Source organism: Symphodus melops (genome assembly GCF_947650265.1).
Source record: "Symphodus melops genome assembly, chromosome: 15".
NCBI classification, from domain to species: domain Eukaryota; kingdom Metazoa; phylum Chordata; class Actinopteri; order Labriformes; family Labridae; genus Symphodus; species Symphodus melops.
The window spans coordinates 3,208,269-3,230,250 of record NC_136705.1 but is presented as its reverse complement, the minus strand read 5'-3'; the positions used below and the strand labels follow the sequence as shown (position 1 = coordinate 3,230,250).

At 41.8% G+C, this 21,982-nt stretch overlaps 1 protein-coding gene across 9 annotated transcripts in view; it reads right to left on the bottom strand.

The window, feature by feature from the left end:
• Positions 1–225: 225 nt before the first annotated feature.
• The window catches only part of rims1a (regulating synaptic membrane exocytosis 1a), a 92,965-nt gene continuing 71,208 nt past the window's right edge, over positions 226–21,982 (bottom strand). For 3 of the 9 annotated variants that reach the window (XM_079362400.1, XM_079362403.1, XM_079362401.1), the window contains 13 exons: positions 18,474–18,563; positions 16,291–16,374; positions 14,413–14,478; positions 10,824–10,933; positions 9,569–9,687; positions 8,461–8,612; positions 8,151–8,365; positions 6,980–7,012; positions 4,878–5,040; positions 3,346–3,458; positions 3,131–3,232; positions 2,861–3,000; positions 226–2,704 (listed from right to left, as the gene is read on the bottom strand). In XM_079362400.1, coding sequence (XP_079218526.1) covers positions 2,486–2,704; positions 2,861–3,000; positions 3,131–3,232; positions 3,346–3,458; positions 4,878–5,040; positions 6,980–7,012; positions 8,151–8,365; positions 8,461–8,612; positions 9,569–9,687; positions 10,824–10,933; positions 14,413–14,478; positions 16,291–16,374; positions 18,474–18,563 — 1,606 coding nt within the window. In that variant the 3' untranslated portion in view covers positions 226–2,485. Of the gene's footprint in view, positions 2,705–2,860; positions 3,001–3,130; positions 3,233–3,345; positions 3,459–4,877; positions 5,041–6,979; positions 7,013–8,150; positions 8,366–8,460; positions 8,613–9,568; positions 9,688–10,823; positions 10,934–14,412; positions 14,479–14,780; positions 14,838–16,290; positions 16,375–18,473; positions 18,564–18,854; positions 18,972–20,469; positions 20,548–21,982 lie in introns of all 9 variants that reach the window. The other 6 variants (XM_079362408.1, XM_079362407.1, XM_079362404.1 and 3 more) reach the window with 4 other exon arrangements.

Here is a 21,982-nt window from a genome sequence, read left to right as displayed (position 1 = left end):
AGTGTGATGTAAATGAACATATGTTGTGTATTATTTGTGCATGTGTGTTTGTCTGTGTGCATGTGTGTGTGTCTGTGTGCATGTGTGTGTGTGTGCGTGTGTGTGTGTGTGTGTGTGTGTGTGTGTACACCAGTTTAAATAGTCTTGTTTAATCTGTGAAAACGTTTTTTAAAGTGAAATAATTCAGAAGAAAGGGAGACCACTCTGTTCCAAAAAGCCATCATCTTCTTCCACACAGTCTTTTATTTGTAAATAATAAAAATGAACTCTTGAATATAAAACATACACATCAGTAGAGCCACATCTGTTATACAAACAAGAACTGTTGCAGTGAATACTTAGTCTTTCATCTAAAATTGTGGTTTGGGAGTGGGGAGCCATGGGGTGTAAACAATCAGTATTCCTGGAGTAATACTGAAAAAGGAAAGGGCAGCCGGCCACACCGCCAAGGGTTTCAACAGAAACATCCGCAAAATATGTCTGCAAAAATTAGATTTCTTATTGGCTTCAGAAGTCCAGTCCAAACCAATATCATCATAGACACGGGTGAGGGGATTTAAGGAGAAGAAAGTCAACTTTGTTCCAATGGGTTCTACTTGTTTTCTGCAATCAGGACAAAAATAAAGGCCTATTAGCGCCCCCTTGTGGCTCAGGGCCGCTCAGCGGCTTGAGCACATCCACAGGACGCAAATTCCCTTCTACAAGACCAGGAATGTTAGTGTGTCAGCAATGTTTTTATTTGTTCTTAACTTAATTCAAGCCTCTCTTCCTGGTTTGTATGTACAAGGTGTACTTGTGTGTGTGTGTCGGGTGTACAGTCAGATACACTCTTTTTATAGTCATACATCTTTATAATTTCTGTCAAACTCATAATGATACTTCATATATATTTAGCTGTTATACACACATTCTCTATCTCTGTCTCTAGCCCCGACTGTGTTAAACTACAGTTTAGACACCTACACCCGCAGATACGCCAGGGGCTCGAGTATGCTCAGTACTACAGAACAGCACTGTTATTTAAGGGTTGAAAGAAAAATGGAAACAAAGATTTTTTTTCTTTTTCCGGAGACTTCCTAATATGTATATTTAGACCCAGAGTGATAGGCGTGGCCTGGGTAGAGTTGTCCCCCCCTATTGGTCCGCTCCTGTTAGGGGGCGGGGATGGCTTGGCTTTTCTCTGTTTGTATTCATATTCAGTACGAGCAAACTGTACAAGAACATGCAACATACAAGCTGGCCTAAAAGTATGTGGAACTAACACACATAGTCTAGTCTTTTTTTCTGTTTCTGTTTTTTTTGTTTTTTTTGAGAATTGTTCGTTAATTTGTCTCGTCTTCTATTTTACAAAAAAGTAGAGAACAAAACAAAAAACGAAACAAACAGAACAAAAAGTAACGTGCATGCAGCTTGGGGGCCGATCCGGGGCGTCCCCGAGTCATGCTGCTCCCTCCTACAGGGGGAGTTAGAGGTCAGGAAGGGGAGGAGACAAAGAATGGGATGAGGGTTGGGTTAAGGATGTTCAGGCGAATCTGACCGCACCTTTATGGTCGGGCTTTGGCGCAACATCACTCGAAAACCAAACACACACATACACAGAGGGAGTGTGCACCGTACGGTACCATTCTGAAACCTGGGCGAAACAAAGAGACAAAAACAGCAAATTAAATCAAAGCAAATAATCATTGGCCTCTTTTACCTCTCCTCTTTCTTGAGACAAAGCGCAAAACTCTGTTTGCATCTGTCACTGAGCCAAGCTTCTCTTGTGCTTGCTTTCATCAACCACTAGAGGGCTAAGAATGTGCACCAGCGTGTGCAGCCTCACTTCACCGAGAGCTTATCGAACCACTGCCACACAGACATATCATGACAGTGTTACCATGGTTACACTCTAGAGACATCAGAGAACGTTTAGGTCATGGTACAGCTGAGGGCAGCTGCCGTCCATGCATCCGACTAACTCACACATTGTTAACACTACTCATCCCTGTGTTCTAAAAGTAAGCTTTGCTCTGATTGGCTGGAGGGCTACTACTGGGCGTGGGGGGGGGGGGCTCCACATATAACAGGTGCTTTAGAAGGGGCCGCACAGGAATGTCAGGAGAAAAGAAAGACAGAAAAGCAGTAAAGAGAGGTGAAGAATGGTGGACAGAAAAGTCTCCTGCTGCAGGAGAGAGAGAGAAAAAACAAAGAAAGCAAAGTTTGAAACTGAAAAGGTGTACAGAGGACGAAGAGGGAAGGTGTGAGACATGATTGTCAGACTCCAGCTAAGCTTTGATTGGCTAGTTCAGTCTCTCCCTCTCTCTTTTTCTCTCTTGCATTCCCTGTCGCTCCGTCTGGCTTTTCATTTGTTGAGCGAAGGCGTCTTGTTGTCGTCCTCAGGACGTGATCTCGCCCTCTGCTCAGTTCTGGTCCAGTAGCTGTGGTCCATTATTTCGTCATTTAAGAGATATTTGGGGTGAGGGTTGTGGTCGCCATTCGGTCACTAGGACCGAACGCCCGGTGGTGGTCCTGAGCTGTCCAATGACGTCTGAGACGCCAGCCGCGTGAGCGGAGCTAATGTAGGGTCCACCAATGAGGATGGTGGAAACAGTTTGTACCAGCCAATCACCGTGCTCGAGAGGTCCAGGTCCTCCAATAAAATCTGTGCTACACCCATAAAACATTTATGATCCAATCGTCCATAATCGCCCCAAACTATCACCTGCAGGAGAGAACAGAAGAGGAGAGTTAGCAAGAAAGGCTTCTTTTAAGAAACGTCAGCTCGTCCCCACACACACACACACACACACACACACACACACACACACACACACACACACACACACACACACACACACACACACACACAGGAGTTTACCTGAAGCACCTTGCCCTGGGGACTCTCATCAAAGAGCAGGTGCTGCTGGTAAAGCGGCTCCAGTGTCTTTCGTGCAATCTTGGTTTTCTTTTTGGCTTTACATGATCCATTATCCAGCAGGTACACCTTGACGTAGGGGGCTGGATACAGAGGGAGGGAGTCAAAGAGGGGGGGGGGGGCAGAAGGAGTAAAGGGATGGGGAAACTTTGTGTAACTGCGCTTGAGTTTGAGTGGGATATTTTGGTCGTGTCCTGAAGTGTTGTGCGTTACCTGGGAGGGATTTGGAGCCTGGTTTTTGGGTAAGGCCTCGTGCCCTGATCACCTCCACCTCCAGCTGGCCTTTCTTGTCCATCAAACCGATCTGAACATCGCCTTTATGTGGAGGAACACACATCTTCTGTTTTACTCCATTGTGATCTGCAGTTTCATTTTATAAATCTTGGGAATATGAAGTGGACTTTGACCGTGATGGAGGCGTGACTCACCCATCGCAGGTGTTGCTAGTGTTTGCCTGCCAACCAACTGACCGGGGCCTAAACCATCCAGGAAGTCACTGAACTGACTGTCAGCACCTAACCGCATACCTGAGAAGATCAAACTGACACACACACACACACTCACACAGTTATTCACAGTTCCTCTCTCTTTGTGAAATCTTGCATCCTACAGGACACAATCTGAGCCTTAAACAATCCCATTCTTCTAAATGAATAGAAATGAAGAGGTTAAGGGAAGCCGAAATGACAACATTATTATGAGACTTTATAAAAAGTGTCAATTCAAACTACAGCTGTCACTTTAACGCGTTAAGGACATTAATTAATTACAAATCCATAATTACAAATCCTGTAATTAATTAGATAATTTTTTTAATCGACTGACAGCACTAATTCAAACGTTGTTAGAAGGAACAGGACAGCAACTTTAAAAATGCTTTTTGTTTCTTTGATGGAGTTTGGTTGGCAGTTTGAACGTGCTCTCAGGATGTTGAGAATCTCAACGCTGCGAGGCTTTTGTGACACAGTGGGACACATGTTTCTGCTCAAATTTAAAATATTCAACTAAATGACCAGACAGCACTGACAGGTTTGTTTCCTTTTTTTTTTTTTACCTAGTAGTAAATTAGCATCTATTTTCGAAGGAGTATAAAGGACACATTAAAGGTTTGTTTTTTGTTTTTTTGCAGGTTTTGTCATCGAAGTGAAAAATTAACGAGAATAAAGTTGTTTTTTAGTCTACATTTATAGGCTATCAGAAAAGCAGCAGCCGTCTGGATGTTAACAAGGACTGTGGATCATCCAGATATATCTTAGTAAGGCTTTCACAAATAAGAGAATAACTTCCTTGTGTGAGTTGTGTGTTGAGTATTAAGTCCGTGTGGAATCAGCTTCTATAAAACCGTCTGACAAGGTCTCAAAGTATCTGATTAGTTGGAGCTTTACGTCTGCAGGTGTGAAACGACACATTCAGCATCACATCGTCATGAGCGTCAGGACCCTGAAAACAAGCTGCTGTAAACCGCAGTGTTTCTGAAGAGAACCACGCTCGCCTGCAGGAAATCGTCTCGTGTGTCAGAGGATGACATTGAAGGTTCTACTTTAATCCTCTTTGCACTGGAGAGTGGCTGCAGATACAACCTTATTAATAATAATTTTAAACCATATCCTTATTTAAATTGATCAACAAATTTCATATAGGAAATTAACTTAAATTTATTCTTGTAAAATTAGGAGTTTAATCTCATAAATGTACAACTTGAAACTTTTTTTTTTTTTGGAAAACTTTTTTTAATTGCCCTACATCATCTTATATATTTGCATCTTTGCATTGACTTCTATGTTATTCGGCTGCCCAAAAAGTTTGCATCGCTTTTGTTCTGATGCTCCGTTAGAGCTGTAGCCTGTTTGTAAAGACCATACCAACTCATGATTAACTCGTAATGGTACCAAAAGAGAGCTGTAAAACACAACATGTATTCTCTCTTGTCCTGTAGATCTGTTCTTGGGTCTGTACGTACTTCCCCTCAGAGCTGTAGCTGTTCATACTGCCGTCAGTCGACTCTCTGCTGGCCTGTCGGTTCATGCCTGACCCTCCCCGTGGATACTCGACGGCCATGCCCGTCTCCACGCTCCGCTGGATGCTGCTGCTGCCCTTACTTCCCTTCTTTCCTGTCGTCGTCTCTGTAGCCAACACAGGAGAGGAAAATTATCAACAGTCAGACCTTGGCTTGTCTTTTAGTTTCCAGGGGGCCGGACTTCACATGGAAAAATCCAAAACTCTACCCTTAATAATCATTTAAAGTCTTTCCCGGGATGTTTTTTTTTGTGTGTGTGCACCAATCACAAGCCTGATCATTATGAGGTAAAATAATATGTACGCCATCACATGCAAATCTATAATCCAGGGTGACCTCATCAACATAACGTGATTTCTAATCAACATAAATACAAAGACATTGTTAGACTCCAAAGGTTTGTGGTAGTGAAACACAAAACGAGGAACTCGGGAGGAGTTGTATGTGATGAGGTCACTGCAGGGGGGTGACTCTGTATCAGTCCATCTACAACAATCTTCAATGTTTAGCAGAAATGTGAAGACAATGTAAAAGAAAAAAGAAAAAAGGAAAAGTCGGAGGATTGAAGAAAACACAGTGTGCATCCAAGCTTACAAGAGGAGCTCAGAACTTGTTAAAAGCCGGCTGTTTCATCTCACACACATTGTTTGGTTCAGACTCACAGATGAAGTCAGATTAAACAAATGACTGAGGTTGATATAGGTTTTGAAAAGGGAGAGAGAGAGACAGAGAGACAGAGAGTGGAGATATGACATGCGACATCTGCGCCCTGAGAGGAGAGTCAGAATGTATCGGTAGATCCAGCATGCATGTGGCTCAGACAGGCTTTTAGCTAGAGCTGAATCAGCTTCTAAACACAAAGGAGAAAGAAGAAGGTGGAGTAAGGAAGCGTGCTGGAGACAGAGCTCGGGAAGGGCAGGAGGTGCAGGACTAACAGGCCTATCACTCCTCTCTGCAGCTGCCTGTCTTACTTCAATGTTTCTGTTTTTTCTTTCTTCATCTGTCTCATAAATCTGTGCGTTGTGATGATTCATTGAAAACATCCTTTCACATTTCTCAGAGAAATCCAATCATTTCTATCCTACAGATCCTTCATAATAGCTTTTTGTACATGGATCTGAAGTCACTGCCTGTTTTCTAAGTTATTCTTCTTTTCATATGTTTGAGTCTCAGTTAAAAACAAAAAATGCTCCAGCAGATTTCAACACCGCAGCAGAAAAAAACAGTATTAATCACTGCAACATAATCCTCACTCACAAACGTGCTTGATGAATCCCACTTAAAATGCTTGTTGTTGTTTTTTTGTTTCTTAGTGTAGAATATAACAGAAAGGATCCTTTCAGAGAGAGGCCTTTTAGATGAATGTGCCGTGTTAGAGGCACTGAACCCCACCTACAGCTGCTGGTCTGCTGTAATCATGTAAGTGTCATTGCAGTCTGTGTGCATTGAACTGTATTTGTGTTATAGTTCAGATCCAAAACAATACATACTGTAAAAAACAAAAATATTAAAAAAACAGTAAAAGCAGCTCCAGTGTTTTTGTTTACTGAATCTGAAAGCTGATGAAAAAGCATCTTAGTCCCTGTAGAGATCATTTCATGTATGAGAAATGGACTCGTGCCGTGGTCACTTCCTGTCAGCGCCTGTGTGTCAGACTTTAAGCTGTTTGTTTCCTCGTCTCTCGATCCTGGCTCGTGTTGTATGTACTCCCTGATGTAAATCGCTTTGTAAAAAAGCTTCTGCTAAAAGAAGTTTAGAAGAATAGAAGTCTGAATCTGTCCGTTTTAAGACGACACCCTCTTGGTTGATATACTCAGTTTGCTAACATGTTGCAGTGATCAAGCACATCATGCGTCTGTTGACTGGAGCAATAAACCTGAGTCATTCGACATCATTTTGAAGTAAATAGAGAGTCAAACAATATTTGATTATTATCATTTGATCATGTTGTCACAATGTGCCGAACTGAAGGAGCACACTTTACATCTCCTGAAGTGTCTGTCTGTCCGTCTATAAGCTACCTGCCTGTCTCACTATTGGTTTACCTTTCTGTCTGTTCGCCGCTTTACCCGCCGCCTCTGAAATAACACACACAACAACAACACCAATAAACAACAACGTAAAAAAAACAACAACACAGCATACACAACACCTGTACTAAAACATGAGAACATAGATATAGTTTAACATCAACTCCATAAAGAAATGCACAGCTGAAGAATCCAGTCCATTCCAAGGGAAATTTATAAAAAATACATGATTAGATTTTTCCCCAGAGAAAAATAAAAAGAGATGAAAAAAAACAAAAAACCAAGGAGCCCCCGTTTAAAGGATTTATTGACAAGTTTTGTTTCACGCCTGCACGCTCCTCCTCAGTGTGTCAATAAATGCTCTGAACAGGAGCTGCTGGTGTCCTAATACCGTCTAATCTCCCTTCTTAGACATAACAAAGCCATTTACTCGATGACTAAAGATTTAATAATCCTTCTTTTTAAATTTCAACCTGCACTGCTTGTTCTTTTATTTGGGCATTGTTAGTTTTTATGTCACACTACAGCCATCAATGGTTAATTTCATTGTGCAAGAACATGCATCACATCATCATTAAATCAATCAGTGTTTTCCTTTTTTTTCCAGTTCGTCTTGTTTAGAAATATATGCATCTATCTAACTGTTCCAAATTGGAAATCCTTTTTGTGTTTCCTTCTTAAATAACTTTAAACAAACATCACAGAACTCTGGGCTGCACACACGAGCTGTCAGAATTATAATTACAGATAATATCAAGTTAACATTTTAGCGCCCTCAGTGTGTGGTACTGAAACATCTGACGTTGGCGCCCCCCACTGGTTGTACAATTTAAACACAGTGGGCAGGATCGACACCGTGGGATCGACTACTTCACCTATAAACTAAAACTTTAGCTGTCAGAAAGTTTTACAAAGATTCTGCAATCAAAACTTCAAACAGTGTTGATTTAAGAGAAAATATTAACAGCTCCTCTCATCAACCTTTTATATCAGTCTCTTTTTACCGTCTAACATTCTCAATGACATTCTTCTGCTTCTCTTAGCTGTAGCACATCATGTTACAGTGATGACACAAATGTCCTATTTGACTGTGATTCACAGCAGACTAAAAGGCAGTGATGTAGGTGAGACGGCGTTCACTCGCTCTCTCTGGATCAGTGAGCTTGTTTAGATTTCCTTCTCTGACCTGTCTGGCTGAGTTGCGAGGTACTCCGGCTGCGTCTGGATGGAAGAATGGCTACAACACGTTGGCTGAGGCTCGAGCGACGCTTCTTGATCCCGCTTCCCAGGCTACCGAGGGCCGTGTCCGATTGGCTACCGTCGGCGTGCTCCATGCCGTAGATCTCGCCGCTCACGCTGGTGCTCTTCATCATGTGGCGGCCTGACGCACGCATGGCCCTGCTGTTGATTCATATCAGGGGACAAATAATGGAGCTGAATGAAAGTGGATTATTGATGACGACACACACAAAGAGCACGTGGGTGTGTTTGGGTACCTGAAGCGTCCCCGGGGTCTCTCTGACTGAATGGAAATGTAGCTGGTGCTACTGATGTGAGAGGCACTGCTGGTACGAGAGATGGCTGACTGGTCGCTGACATCACTGTCTGAGGACTTATGGGAAACATTTTCACTGCTCCGCCTCTGGAGCTGCAGGAAGCAACACAAAAACAAATGTTGCCTTTAGATATTAGTGTTCGAAATCAACGAATAATCCACCTTCAGGAGAGGTTGTACGGATGGCCCACTGTTGACGATGGAGCTAAAGAGCATTTTTTTTTTGTCTCTTTCAATAATTATTATGAATTTATATAATTTAGTCCAATCTGAACCAACGTTGAAACAAGGCCTTTTTTGTCATGGGTTTCATTTCTTCAAATGTTTGAGGGTCTAAAACAGAAGAGGAATATCAAGTTTCATACTCTAAAGCAAAGTGTACATATTGAACATGTTCGTCTTTGCTTATTTTGTGTTTAGTGTTGTACTTTTTGTACATTTAGAGCACAGCGCAAGTTCCTTAAAGGCCAATGATGTGTGACTTTGACGTGAGTACGGTTTTTAAAAGCAGATCTTTAAATGAAGGGTTGGTCTTTTTTTTTTTAAACTAGCATGATTTAGAAAGTAGGATTCTCTCAGTGCTCCCCTCTGTGCTTCCTCTAAAGCCACGCCCCCTCACTTCTATTACACTGGCTAAAGTCTTCAACAAGTATTGATTGAGCATGCAGGTTAGCATGTGTCCACATGAGGGACAGTGTAACACACCACACAGACAGCAGTGACACGATTCATACAGAAAAGTTTAACCACCTGCAAACAGGCGTGTGAAAGTCAGAGAGGTGCTATTTATCTGTCACTCCTTGTGTAAGTAAAGGATTTAACAGCAGCCTGTGTGGATTTATAAACACTTCTCTGTTTGACTTGGAACCAACTCATTTTATTGAGTGGTCTTCCCCATTACCGTGACATAATTTATGACTTCCTTCGACACTAAAGAGAATTCACAGCAATGCACTTCAGCAAACATTACAGAGCCCGTTCTCTGGCTGTAGAGAACGGGCTTCCCCCCCCCCCCCCCCCCCCGTGCTCCTGATGACACTATGGCCCACCTCCCGTTTGTTCTTGAGGGCTCGGTCCAGGTCCTGTTGGCTGGAGGTGGAGGCAGCTGACGCCCGGTTGGAATGAACCCTCATCTGGAGCTGACGAACACACTCCTCTGCTACCAGGGCTACACACACACACACACACACACACACACACACACACACACACACACACACACACACACTTAATCAGAAACTGCATGGTGACAAGAGTCTAAGGAAACATACAGTCCTGAATAAAATATTGAACACTACTGATTTCACCTGAAAGAAGATTAATAAAGTTAAATTTGCGTCGAAGGTTCAGTCATGAGAAACATCAGGTTAAACGTCAAACAAAAGCTACTCGGGATCCAGCACAACTTTTCAGCACAGTGGATTTGAATGAAGGGGAACAGAACCAGTTGTCTCCTTTCCTCCTCTCTTTCTTGGTGACAGAAGATAAAGATCATGCAGCCTAGTACAGCCGGGTTGAGCTCTGCCTTCCCTGTCCTCTTTCTTTTAAGTCTCCTTAGTTGGTAAAGTAGCTCTCACCTTCTCTATGTTGTTCTCCAAACGTGCGGACGCAGACTCGACCGTACGTCCCGTTTTTATTTATTTCAATTTTTCATTTTTTAAGTCCGGCTGTTTTTTCTAAACTAAGCACGCTTCATGATGATGTCAAGCTGTGCATGTGGTGTATCATGACATTCAGTACAAGAGGTAACCATGCTCAGGCTGGGTTAGCCCTGGAGCAGTGTGAGTGCAGGCCAGAGGTGGAACACATGTGCTTCACCTCGTGTTAGTCTTCATGAAAAGGCTCATAGTGCTCGGTTCTCTCGGGTCATGTTTGAACCAGCAGTAGTTGTGTTGCTGTTTGGCCTTTTTACGTCAAGGAGATAGCACAAGGACGTTTAGCAACGAAGGTAGGAAACTTCTCTCAGGAGTTCCCATCGGACACGAGTCACTCACGTTGACCTGCAGAAAGCTGTTTCAAGGGGCCCCAATTGATTTTTGCCCAAACAGACTCTAGAAACTGACCTGGATGTTAAAAAGCTCAGTCATCTTCCTCCCTGGTCTTATAAGCAATTTTAAAATATATATAAATTAACAAAATGCCCTAATTTCCTTCTGGCCCATTTAAACTGCAGAGAGGATTTATTTAACCAGTGCTTGTTTTCTGGCCCTGCAAGAGAAGGAATTATCTTTTTGAAGACATGTATGTTAGTGTTTGTTGAGCACACCCACCGACACACACGTACGTAAACTGGTGAGTCTTTACCTTGTTCTGCGGTGCTGCTCTGTGGGGGAAGCTGAGGGAGCTGTCGTACTCGGCGGGCTGAGGAGGACGTCACTGAGGAGGAAAGAGACGAACCACCTTGGAGGTGGCCCCTGAAACAGAGTCAAGGGACAGCAGAAGAAGACAGAGAAGGAACGAGACGGAGGGTAGAGAGAGATGAGGAGAGAGTTGAAGAAGAACAAACGTCACGTAAGGATGGGGAAGAAGAGTTTGAATCCTTCGCACTGGAGTTCCCATTCACACAGCCTAAGTGTTTGAAACTCACCTGAAGGACAAGAAAAGCTACATACAGTCACATCATTATGGTTTTATCTTGAGAATTGTTCCTATGAAGTGACACACTGTGGTTTAAGATTAAAGAAGTACTCATGGAAATGGAAAAAAAAACAAACAACAACAACCCAGCAGTCATGTTTCAGTGAACTATCAGTGGCAGCATCATGTTCTCAGAGTGAAGCAATGTGAAGCTTGTTCGGGGGTTGACAGTGAGGGATCCTGTGGCAGGAAAAGCTGCAGATAAACATTTAGATGGTGGAAAGATCACACAGACGAGGTGAAGGCCTTCAAACATGAATCCCACCACACCTGACCCCCGAAGAAGAGGCTGATTCCTCCAACCAGGATTCTCTTACAAAATACAGTATCCAAGTGACTTCGAGCATGATCCAAATGCAACTGGACTGCTTGATCTTTAAGACGTCCCAACCAGGCGAGAGGTTGAAAGATCTTTAAGAGCTTCAACTAGTCCAGTTGCTTCTGGATCAAGCTTCTAATTTACCATTTACCTGCAAACGCAGACAAGTCACATATGTGTCGAATCAAAGCAGATGCATTTTGTGCTTTGCAGCTGTAGCCTAAAAAAAGGCAGCGATAGATAAAAGTGATGTTTTGGTCACTAAAACATTCAGATTGTTATTCAAAGTGTTTGGCAGCATCATAGAAAGGCTCCATGCAGAACTATTGCTTAAGGAGCTATCATGGCAGTGAACACATTTTTAAACAATCCAAAACCATCAGACTCCTTTGATAAAAACAGTAAATGAACCACGTAAAATTCCTGGTTTGATTATCAGTTAGTGTATTTCCTATCGATAAATTGGGGGATTTACATTAGGGCCCGACCGATATGAGATTCCGATATCGATATATCGGCCGATATCTTTTTTAAACCTATATCTTCAATCTCACTGGATAGAAAGCTCGATGGATAGATATGTTATAAAAACACATAGATTATATTGATCCCTCATGTTCTGATATAAACACTTCTGAAGAAGATCAATGATGAAGACAAGATTCATTTTATATATGAACAGAAGAGTCACTTTGAAATGATCAATTATAAATCCAATCTATGTAAAGATAAATAGTTGAACAAACCTATGTATGTCGGCATATCAGAGATACAACTAGGTGATACAGATGGTCATATGATATGCTAATATCAGCTGATATTATCAGTCGGGCTGTAATTGACATGATTGATTAAGATTAGAATGAACTAAACAAAGAAAAGGGGCTCAGGTAAAACATAAGCAAAAAAACTATAACTATGAATGACCTCTGCAAACACTTTCAGATGTTGCTTTAAAAAATGTGGACACAGACCAGAATACAAACATGGAGATCTTACACATCTTCCACAGCACTGAAACATCTGCTTGGATATTACAGCAGGTCAACAATCACCTCTGACTTTCCACACTCGTACGACAAATGCACAAAGACAGAAGAGCAGCAGCGTCAGTACATCGGGAAGGTCACAGAAACACACAAACAGGTAGGATAATGACGGAGAGTGAGAGCAGCCCTGACTTTATCTTTGCCACCACAGTATCGACAGAAAGTCAGAGGGACACGCCTCTGTGTCCGAGGGCATTCATTCAAGGGGGCTTCCCCTTACCGAGCGGCCGCAGCGGGGCCTTCTTTCCTCTGGAGCCCCTTAAGATGGAAGTAGGTTTAATACTGGTACACACACACACACACACACACACACACACACACACACACACAAATCACACACAAGTGTCATACAAACCCAAAGCCCAGCAACACAGCGTGTGAGACAGCGGCATGCAGGGAGAAAGATGGGGTCGAGGAAAAAAACGAAAAAGAGAAAAAAGCAACAAGAATAGAAATAAATAGAAGCTCATCAAAAAGGTGTCAAATTAAAAACTAACAAAACATCCAGCTTTTACAAACTGGTAGGCCTGACCTTAATTTGTGAAATTGTAACCATATGTTAAAGCAGAGACTGGACGAAGACTGGGAAAGTTGTTTAACACAAAAGACGACATGCCTTTTGTAGCGTGAGTTTCTTCAGGTTGTTATCAAAGGTTTCCAGGATAGGGATGGATACGAATTTTTAAATATTACAATTTTCATTAAATTATAAAAAATGGAAGTATTCCTGCTCCTTCTATGATCTTTAAAATACTTTTGGTTGTAATGCAGAACTACTGCCAGCAGGGCGCATCTGAAAGCTGTTTGCTAAATACGCTAAAAAACAAAAGATGAAGAAAACATTTGTGTCGTGTGACACTATTTCTTCTTTTCATTGTAAATTGTTAAAGTTAAATTATGTTAAGTAATCCCGATGGTAAATCCGTTGTTAATGGCAATTTCCATCATGTTTTAGCATCAGACTTACAAACTAAGATGTACATCCCAGCCCATCTCTGGGAAAATTTGTAAGTGACAATAATTAGAATTTCCTTCAAATTATTGGATATTCACTTTTTTTTTTTTATCTTAAAGAGATCAAAGTAGGGGGAGTTGCTCGTCTAAAAGATACCATTGGTTGCTCCCTTTCCATTTTGTAAGTAATCTGTAATCTCTGCTTTCTATCTGAGGAAGTACAAGAGAGGTGCACACAGCTCATCTGGATGACTTCTGCTTCCAGGTCTACTTAAGGCCGAACAGTGCCCAGTTTTATGACCCGTTAGCGAGGATAGGTGTTCACATGCCGGCTGTGGAGCGCCTGTCTGTCAACCTCCTGTGAGGGTCACTGTCGCTTATTTAGCAAGTCACACGCCTGGTCGGCCTGCAAGTCGTTAAACTTACAACAGTGGAAAAGCAGGAAGCCAGTAGCTGGTGTCCATCTCGAATCGGCCTGTTTTCTTCTGAACTAAAGGTGTAAAAATGTATGCAGTGCAATGGTGTAATATTTTGTTGGTTCTGCAACCCCTTAACAAGGTTAGGCATGTATTCGTATCTCAGACAGTGTCACTTTAATGTTATTTTGGGTGTGGTTTCTAATAAGAGTGTGCCAATACAGATCATGAAGAAAGGGATACTCCATGATGTCATCACATGTTTTACCTAAGACTGAAACTGTCCTAACACAGTACAAAAGCCTCTACTTCACACTCTCTTTCTGATGGTCTAACGTGGGGAAATGTTAATCCCATCCCGCTGCAGACTCAGAATATTTTAAATATAATAGTTTCCTTCAATATGCTGAGTTGATTTTAAAAACACTATCAGCAGTAGTCAGTTGAAAATAAAAAAGAGTCCAAAGCTGGTTGAGAAATTGCGAGCCCCTCCATCAGTGAGCTCATACAATCCTTACCTGCTACTGTTAGACAGCTTCCTGCCATGAGTCTGACATTCAGGTGTGTCCAGGGTCCGAGGCTGCCTGGAGAACGGTGGATGAGCAAAGGGAACAATACACAACAGAAAAAGGTTGGACGGATGAGAGGATGGAAGAGAGTGTGACGGAGGAACATCATTTAGATTTTAGACGAGTCTGTCAGGCGGCTGTCAGCGGCCTTATAAGTTTATGATCTGGAAAACAGGAAATAGGAGGCATGCTGTGATAGATGGTATGACGGGGATATGAATAAAGGGGTGTCACACACTCATGCTTCATCTGTAATTGTGCTTGTGTGTGTGTGTGAGCGTGTGTGTGTGTGTGTGTGTGCACGTGTTTGTGTGTACCTCTTCTTTGTACTGAGGTGAATTAAAGTCTCTTGAGTAGGAAGCAGCATCCATATTCTCCATTCATGGACAAGAAGATGACAAGGATGATACATGTATGACACACATGCACACACAGACACACACACACAGACACACAGACACACACACACACACACACACTCCTGATATGAATTATGGACATTGTGAACTCTCAGTCATTTCGGAGCACTAAGCCTTGAGGAAGAGGGACTTTTTTGAAGACTGTGAAGAAAATGCGAGCACATAGAAGCTGCAGATGCAAAATCCCAGAACAGAAAGTACGCGAGGAAAAAGACTGCAGGAAGCAACTCAACGAGGCAGGAGGTCACACCATAACTACAACAATATACCAGATGTTTAGAAGAGCACAAACCAGGCACCAGAAAAACCGTGAAGGAAGAAGAGAAAAGCAAAAAGAGTCACAACTACAGCGACGACAACCACAACCAGGGATGAAGACCATCACTACATCTCTTGGCAACAGACTGGAAACCAGAGTAACACCACCACATCAAGCTGAAAACAAACAAACAAACAAACAAAAACAACGTGTGACACAATGAGAGTGAAAAAGCATTCATTTCACTCTCACTGTGTCCAGCTCGCTGACCTACTGCACTTAAAAACACGAGGTCAAAGGTCAAAAAGTGACCAGAGCAGTTTGTCACTTTATCTTATATTTGTTGAAATGAACTGAAAACCCTGCAGGTTCATCTTCAACTCTTGATGGTTTTAATTTGACACAAATAAAAAAGGATTATTTTGACATTTTTCGAATATACGTTGTTTGTTTTAATTCAGATAAGAATATTTGTCGATCTTTCATATGGTTTAATATACCCTGGCATTAACAGTCACGTTCCATGGGATAAAATATAATAACTCAAAATCTCCTGTAAGCTCTGTTTAAAGCTGGCATAAGCACATAATTACATTTTTACATATACAAGGAATTTGTCTCGGTGTTTTGGTGCTAAAATAGCAGGTATTTAAATAAAATACAAGAAGCTACCTTCCTTTTACGGTTCATATTTAACATAAAATACAACTTTTTCATTCAAATCTCAAAACTTTCCCAAACTGTTTCTTTGAAGGTTGTTGCAATTTGGAGGACAGGTCTCATATCCAGTGTGCTAATATAACTTATAGTTTGTTTATAATACAAGATAAAGTCACTCACTGCACTTTGGTCAGAAGAGAAAGAGCTGAAAGAATTAAGGTTGCAAATTCCCCAACCACTAATATCAGGACTCAGTGGGGAGAGAAGCATTGGCTGTAAAATGAAGAAGAGCTTGACATTTGCCTGAACCCAATAAGACCCAACTGAACCTGAAGGTCTTTTTAAAGAATGTGTTTAATATTAAAGAAAACCAGCTGAGACATTATTTTTCCTTTTATAAAATGAAACACTTGGGTCAGAGTTGCATCAGATTTGAAGGCAGTAGTCAAGCTCTAAGAGGAAAGCGTTTGGGGGTCCACCAAAGGGTACCTGTCATCTTCAGGGGAAGCATGTTGGATAAGAATCCTGGGACTTGCAGGACGTCTCCGGGGCAGGGAATGGGACAAAGGTTTTCTATGTGTACACATACAAAACAAATCACCCAAACAGTATGACCACATCTAATAGACATTTCAGAATTAGAAATGCCATTGCATTATTGGGTATGCAAGTACGTTTAAAAAAAACGTGCTGTGTGCTTGCCATCACAACAAACTAAACAAAGGACACTGTTTTAAACTGGCTTTGTACAGTTGGATAGGTAAAAGTGTGCTGATCTATACGTCCAGCACACATGAAGTAAGAACAGCTGTCATGAGCTCCACTGTCTCTCTCCTTTGAGCTCGACAAACAACTGATGAGCATTACATCCCCATCCTTTCTCTGTTTTCTTGTTTTGCATAAAATCCTTTCTTATCTACACACAATTGTTTGTAGATTTGTTGCTGGAACAAAAATCCAACATCAAATTTCCATATATATATATAATTTCTTTATAAAGTAATGAGATGTGCTATGATAACCTCAGAGCCTTAGGTTTGCATTTTTCCTGTCAACATCTTGGTTTTGTTGGAACCAGATGTGACGTCAGCTTGGACTATCACCAGGTTAGTGTGCGAGTCACATGACTGACGGCCTCTGACTGTTAGTCGTTGACTAACTTTGATTTCACTTTGGATGCTATTTGTGGCTGGTTAAATGATTGATTTTATAGTTTGTCTTTTTCTTTAAGTGGAATCATAAATTACAAAAGGAACATTGTGCCGTCTTAAGGAAGATATAAAGAGGACCATTATCTCTTCACAAGTGGTGGTACTACATCAAGTATTAGTTTGCTCTTTTTCTCATCTGCTTCCAGACAATGGAACTTATTTTTGGAACCAGTGAAGGTGACACCAGCTGGAATTAAAAAGACCGCAGGTTTGAGGCAATTCGCACATTAGCTTCACTTATTAGAACTGGAGTTGTACTCCAATTATTATATGTATGACTTTAACATTTGATTTAGCAAAAAGCAGATAACACTTTGTGGCCAGTCTGGACAATGGGATTATTATTAACCACGTTTAAAGGCAAAGTCAGAAGCTTTTCCGATAAAATCTTAATAATGTACCTAAACAAAATGAATGGGGATCAATCACCACTGACGGGCCTCTATACATGTGTGGTGGTCTGCAGGGACCCTGACCTCTGTGTGTGTCTTGGCGGGGAGCTGCTGTGTTCCCTCCAGCCAACGACTTGGGAGTCAAAACAATTCAGCGGTTGGTAAATACGACAGAGCGAATGTGGCGGCAAAGAAGAGAGTTGGCTTTCAACTGCAGCCTCAGAGTCGGCCTGCTCTTTGTTGGTGCCCGACACCTGGCGTTAGCTTGTGCTAACATGTGGTAGCTTGCAGTGTTGGTACAAGCAGTCAACATAGCGATACGTCCTGCAGTGAGAGTGCGTGTCTGAGGACGATGAGTCCAGGAGGAGGAGTTCAGTTTTAATGTTGTAGTTACGAGCTGCACAGAAAAAATGCTCCTGACTTCACCTTTAATATATTCCTCGTGGTATTTTGATTTCATTGAAGGTGACAGTTGTCCAAGAAAGCAGCAACATGGCACCAGACATCTCTAAAGATGAAGCCTGATAGTTGTCCTGCACAAATACAGGTAGCAGTTCTCTGGTAGAAACAAGGAGTGAAGCTAAGAAATGAGACGTAAGATTGGACTATTTAAAGCTGAGCAAGATGAACTGATAAGGTCATTCATTTTTAGATAAAACGACAGAGATAAAGGATAAGGAGAAGAGCACCAGTTCTGTTATCAGGGTGCTAATCTCTCTTGCATACACTCATACTTAGATGGGTTGATAAAGGTGTAGATAGCAATACTTCATTTCTGTTACATTTCATGAAATGTTTCGAGAATGACAGTATTGCTCATGGATGATACACTGGTGTGGATGATGCACCTTCATACACAAGTTGAAGATTGTGGTAGAACGAGGAAGCCGCTACGTGGGACAGCAGACAGAGAGGTTTGAGTGGCGTACAGCGACAGGGTTTAGGAAGAGTGAGGAGAGGGGAAGCTTAACCTGCAGCAAGTGGAAAGAACTACAAAGACCAGGAAAGGTTGGGAGTAAGAGACTACTTGAGCACTACAGGAGGGGTGGCAGGGGACAGAGGCTGGTACCTTTCAGTCTCTGGTGAGGGGGCATGATTGTCTGGGGTCAGACAGTTGGTGCTAGCGCTCCTAACCCTGTCCAGAGAAGGCTGCAGATCACTAGAGGCACCACAGCACAACATGCCATCCAATGGAGGAGAAGACAGGAGGAGAGGACAGAAACAAACAAAAGAGAAAAACAATGGACAAATGTTGTAAAAGAAAGTCGAGTTTGATACTCCAAATCATAACGCTAGTCTGCAAACTAAACCATGACTGGCTGACTGGCGTAAGAATGGGAGTGTCTGTAGGTTTGTCATGAAGATGAAAAATGATGGAGACAACTTTTTTTTTTTCTTTCTGATTGCTCGACGACTAAAACAGTCTGCAGGTGTGACGAGTATGCCTTACCGAACTGTCACCTCATCTGTGAACATTACAACGCGGTGTGTGATGGAGGAGCGCGTTGCCAGGACCGTGTGCGATCCAACAGTAGAGCTTATCTTTCGACATGCTGACAGCTTGGAACTAGTCACAAGATGGAAAAAAAAACAACAACATGCATTTGCAAATAAAACAAAATAAAGAGATGGAAGCTCTGACTGAGACAGATCACTCAAGCTCCTCTAGAGGAAATACTCACACAAAAAGAAGTTCCAAGAGTTATGGAGATTGTGCGTTACCGCTATAAGTATGTGGACTTCTGCAGATTGTCATCGTCTTATAGAAGGTATTTATTCAGATAAACACTGAAAACGTTATTTTCTTTAAAGGACGAGAAAGACTCACACCAGCACTACAGAATGTCTCGGGCCTCAGTATGCTTCAAATACTCTCTGACGTTGAGCTTCACCTGGTGCTACTGTCAAACATTGAGAAAAGTAAGCAGGGTGTGAACTTCTGTTTCAGGGATGGCTTTGAAAGCGTTCATGAAAAGACTCGTCATGCCTTCTGTTTGTGTTTATTTCTATCACAAAGCATGACGACAGCAGGTGGCTGCCCGACATCAGACACTGTTCACTGCTTTCCTTGGGGGTCATGTGAGATCACTTGAGCCCTCTGACACCCTGATAAATGGACCCATTTGTAGTGTACTATGCGATGTTATTTTAAATCCTGTGTGGTACATCATGTGGTTTTGTCATCACAGGTGCTCGAAATAATTCAGGTCCAAAGATTGACTTTGAGATGGAAAAAAAAAGGATCATAATGTCACGTTTTGTGAGGACTGCTCATGACTTTGAATCATCCATCTGGTCCTATTTACTCAAAACCGGGTTTGGTCTCATGACCATTTTTTTAAGGACTTGTCTTGAAATCAAACAATTTTACTCGGTCTTGTCCCAGACTTTGGATTTCAAAACAAGACCAGTCAAGACCTCCACGAGTTTTTCATGCCATTACTGTAATTAGAAGGAAAACAGTTCTTTCTAAAAGAACTAAGAACTTAAATTCAAACGTTATTTGATTTGTATCCCCTGGTTAGTCCGCAACCTTCCCTGAGTTAAAATCAAAGTTAGTTACCATAAACATTTAAATCGTAGCAAATTCAATGTAAAAGCTGGGGACCCAGGATGCACTTCACCTTTAACTGGTCACAGAGAGCAGAATCAAAAGACTGTAACCCAATCTGCAACCTAAATGAATTCTCTCTTGGTCAGTTTGGGATGAATTCAGCAAACATGAGTCTGTGTTTATTTTTCGGAAATGCAACTCTGCAGAGCTGATTCATCTCTCTCTGACTGGACTCTCCCCCAAAGCAATGGCCTCTGTCACTAATAGGCATTGAAGTATTTATAGCCATCTGTCGTGTCAAACTGACAAACAAACAGGAAGCTAAAGCGTACAGCAGCGTTCTCCAGGAGAGCTCTGTGTTCCTCGGATTACAGACGTTCATTTTATTCTACACCATCAATAATGTCATTTAAAGAGCCATTTGAAATAGGAGTGGAGAATTGGAGAGCTTTTCTAAGTATTCAACGTCTGTTTACTTTGAAGCATACTGAACCCTTTGTCATGTACTTACCTGCTTTTGTGTTTGTGGATACCGTTGAATAAAAGTGGCATCTTAGGTGGCAGTGTGTTACAGTGCTTAGCAGGTCTCCTGATGTTAGCGTGCATGCAGTAGACAGAAATAGGAAGACGGGAGGAATGGGAGGAAAAAGAAAAATGTGTGGAAGTGTCAAAGTTTGAATAAAGGGGACGAACTTATCCAGTGATTTTAGAATATACTGTACAAGTGAAGCTTTGTTATGAAACCTACAAGAAGAGATGTTCAAAGATCTCTAGGCTATTTCATTTTTACATCAAAGCATTTCCTTCTACTAACTAAAGAAAGGTTCAATACTTCAGGATTTTATGTGTCTTATTATCTTGTGACACATTTACAAACAGCTCACTCTTTGCTTAAATCACTGGCTAAGCTTGTGTCTTTTTTTTTTTTGCAGTGTAAGCGAGTAGAACTCCAGCAGCCCATGACAGGCGTACAAGCAGCGACAGGAAAGGCAGCTCTCATCTCGACAGACAAGATTAAAAACACCTGTCTCTCTCAAACACATCTGTGTGTATTCAGAGTGCAAACAGTAAATGTTCCCAGTTTATTATGTTTCCATCAGACGGGTGTGATTAAACAAGGAAAAGTCTCCGATAAGACAGACAGATGTGTTCTCAAGCGTGTCACCTACCTCGTCGTCTGTGAGACCCGTGTGGACATGACCACGTGATACCCAAACGTTAAATGCTTCTAAAGTCTTAAACTACATGAAGGTATTTATGGGAAAGAGATGGAAAATGCTGATTTTTTTGTTTTTGTTTTGCGGAGCTCAATCTTATGAATGACTGAATAAAACAGGAGAATAACTACATTGTTTAAACCAGGGCTGCCCAATCCTGGTCCTCGAGGGCCACTATCCTGCATGTTTTAGATGTCTCCCTCTTCTAACACACCTGATTCAAATGATTATCTCATCGTCAAGCTCTGCAGAAGCCTGATAACGATTCTGAACATGCAGGATAGTGGCCCTCGAGGACCAGGATTGGGCACCCCTGGTTTAAACCCTATTAGGCTAACTGCTGATCCGTTCTGTTACAACAAGGAGCAACGTGAACTACAAGCACAGTCCAGTAGTGCCCTCTTGTGGATCTTCGTCAACATTACACCTGAACAAGTCCTCTTTTCTTTTCTTTTTTTTTTTTTTACGTCTTTCCAGCTTCTGATCTACATGCTTTATCATCTCATACTACCTCATATTGCCCTTTTAATTCCAAAAATGGCTGAAAAAAATTATTTGAGCATTTATTAATGTCAACAAATCCCATGAAAAGACCCCAAAAAACATTTTGTTTGCGTATGTTGTCATATATCCACTTGCTTTCTCGCAGATAACTTTATTGAAGCTAAAGGCAGTTTAATAAATTAGGTTAAAATCACTGCTGTACTCTGTGAAATGTTCTTTCATTTCCATGAGCTGCAGTTCCACACAGCCCTATCTGGAGACAAAGACCTGAGACCCAAGCACAGGTTTTGTTCTATGATTTAT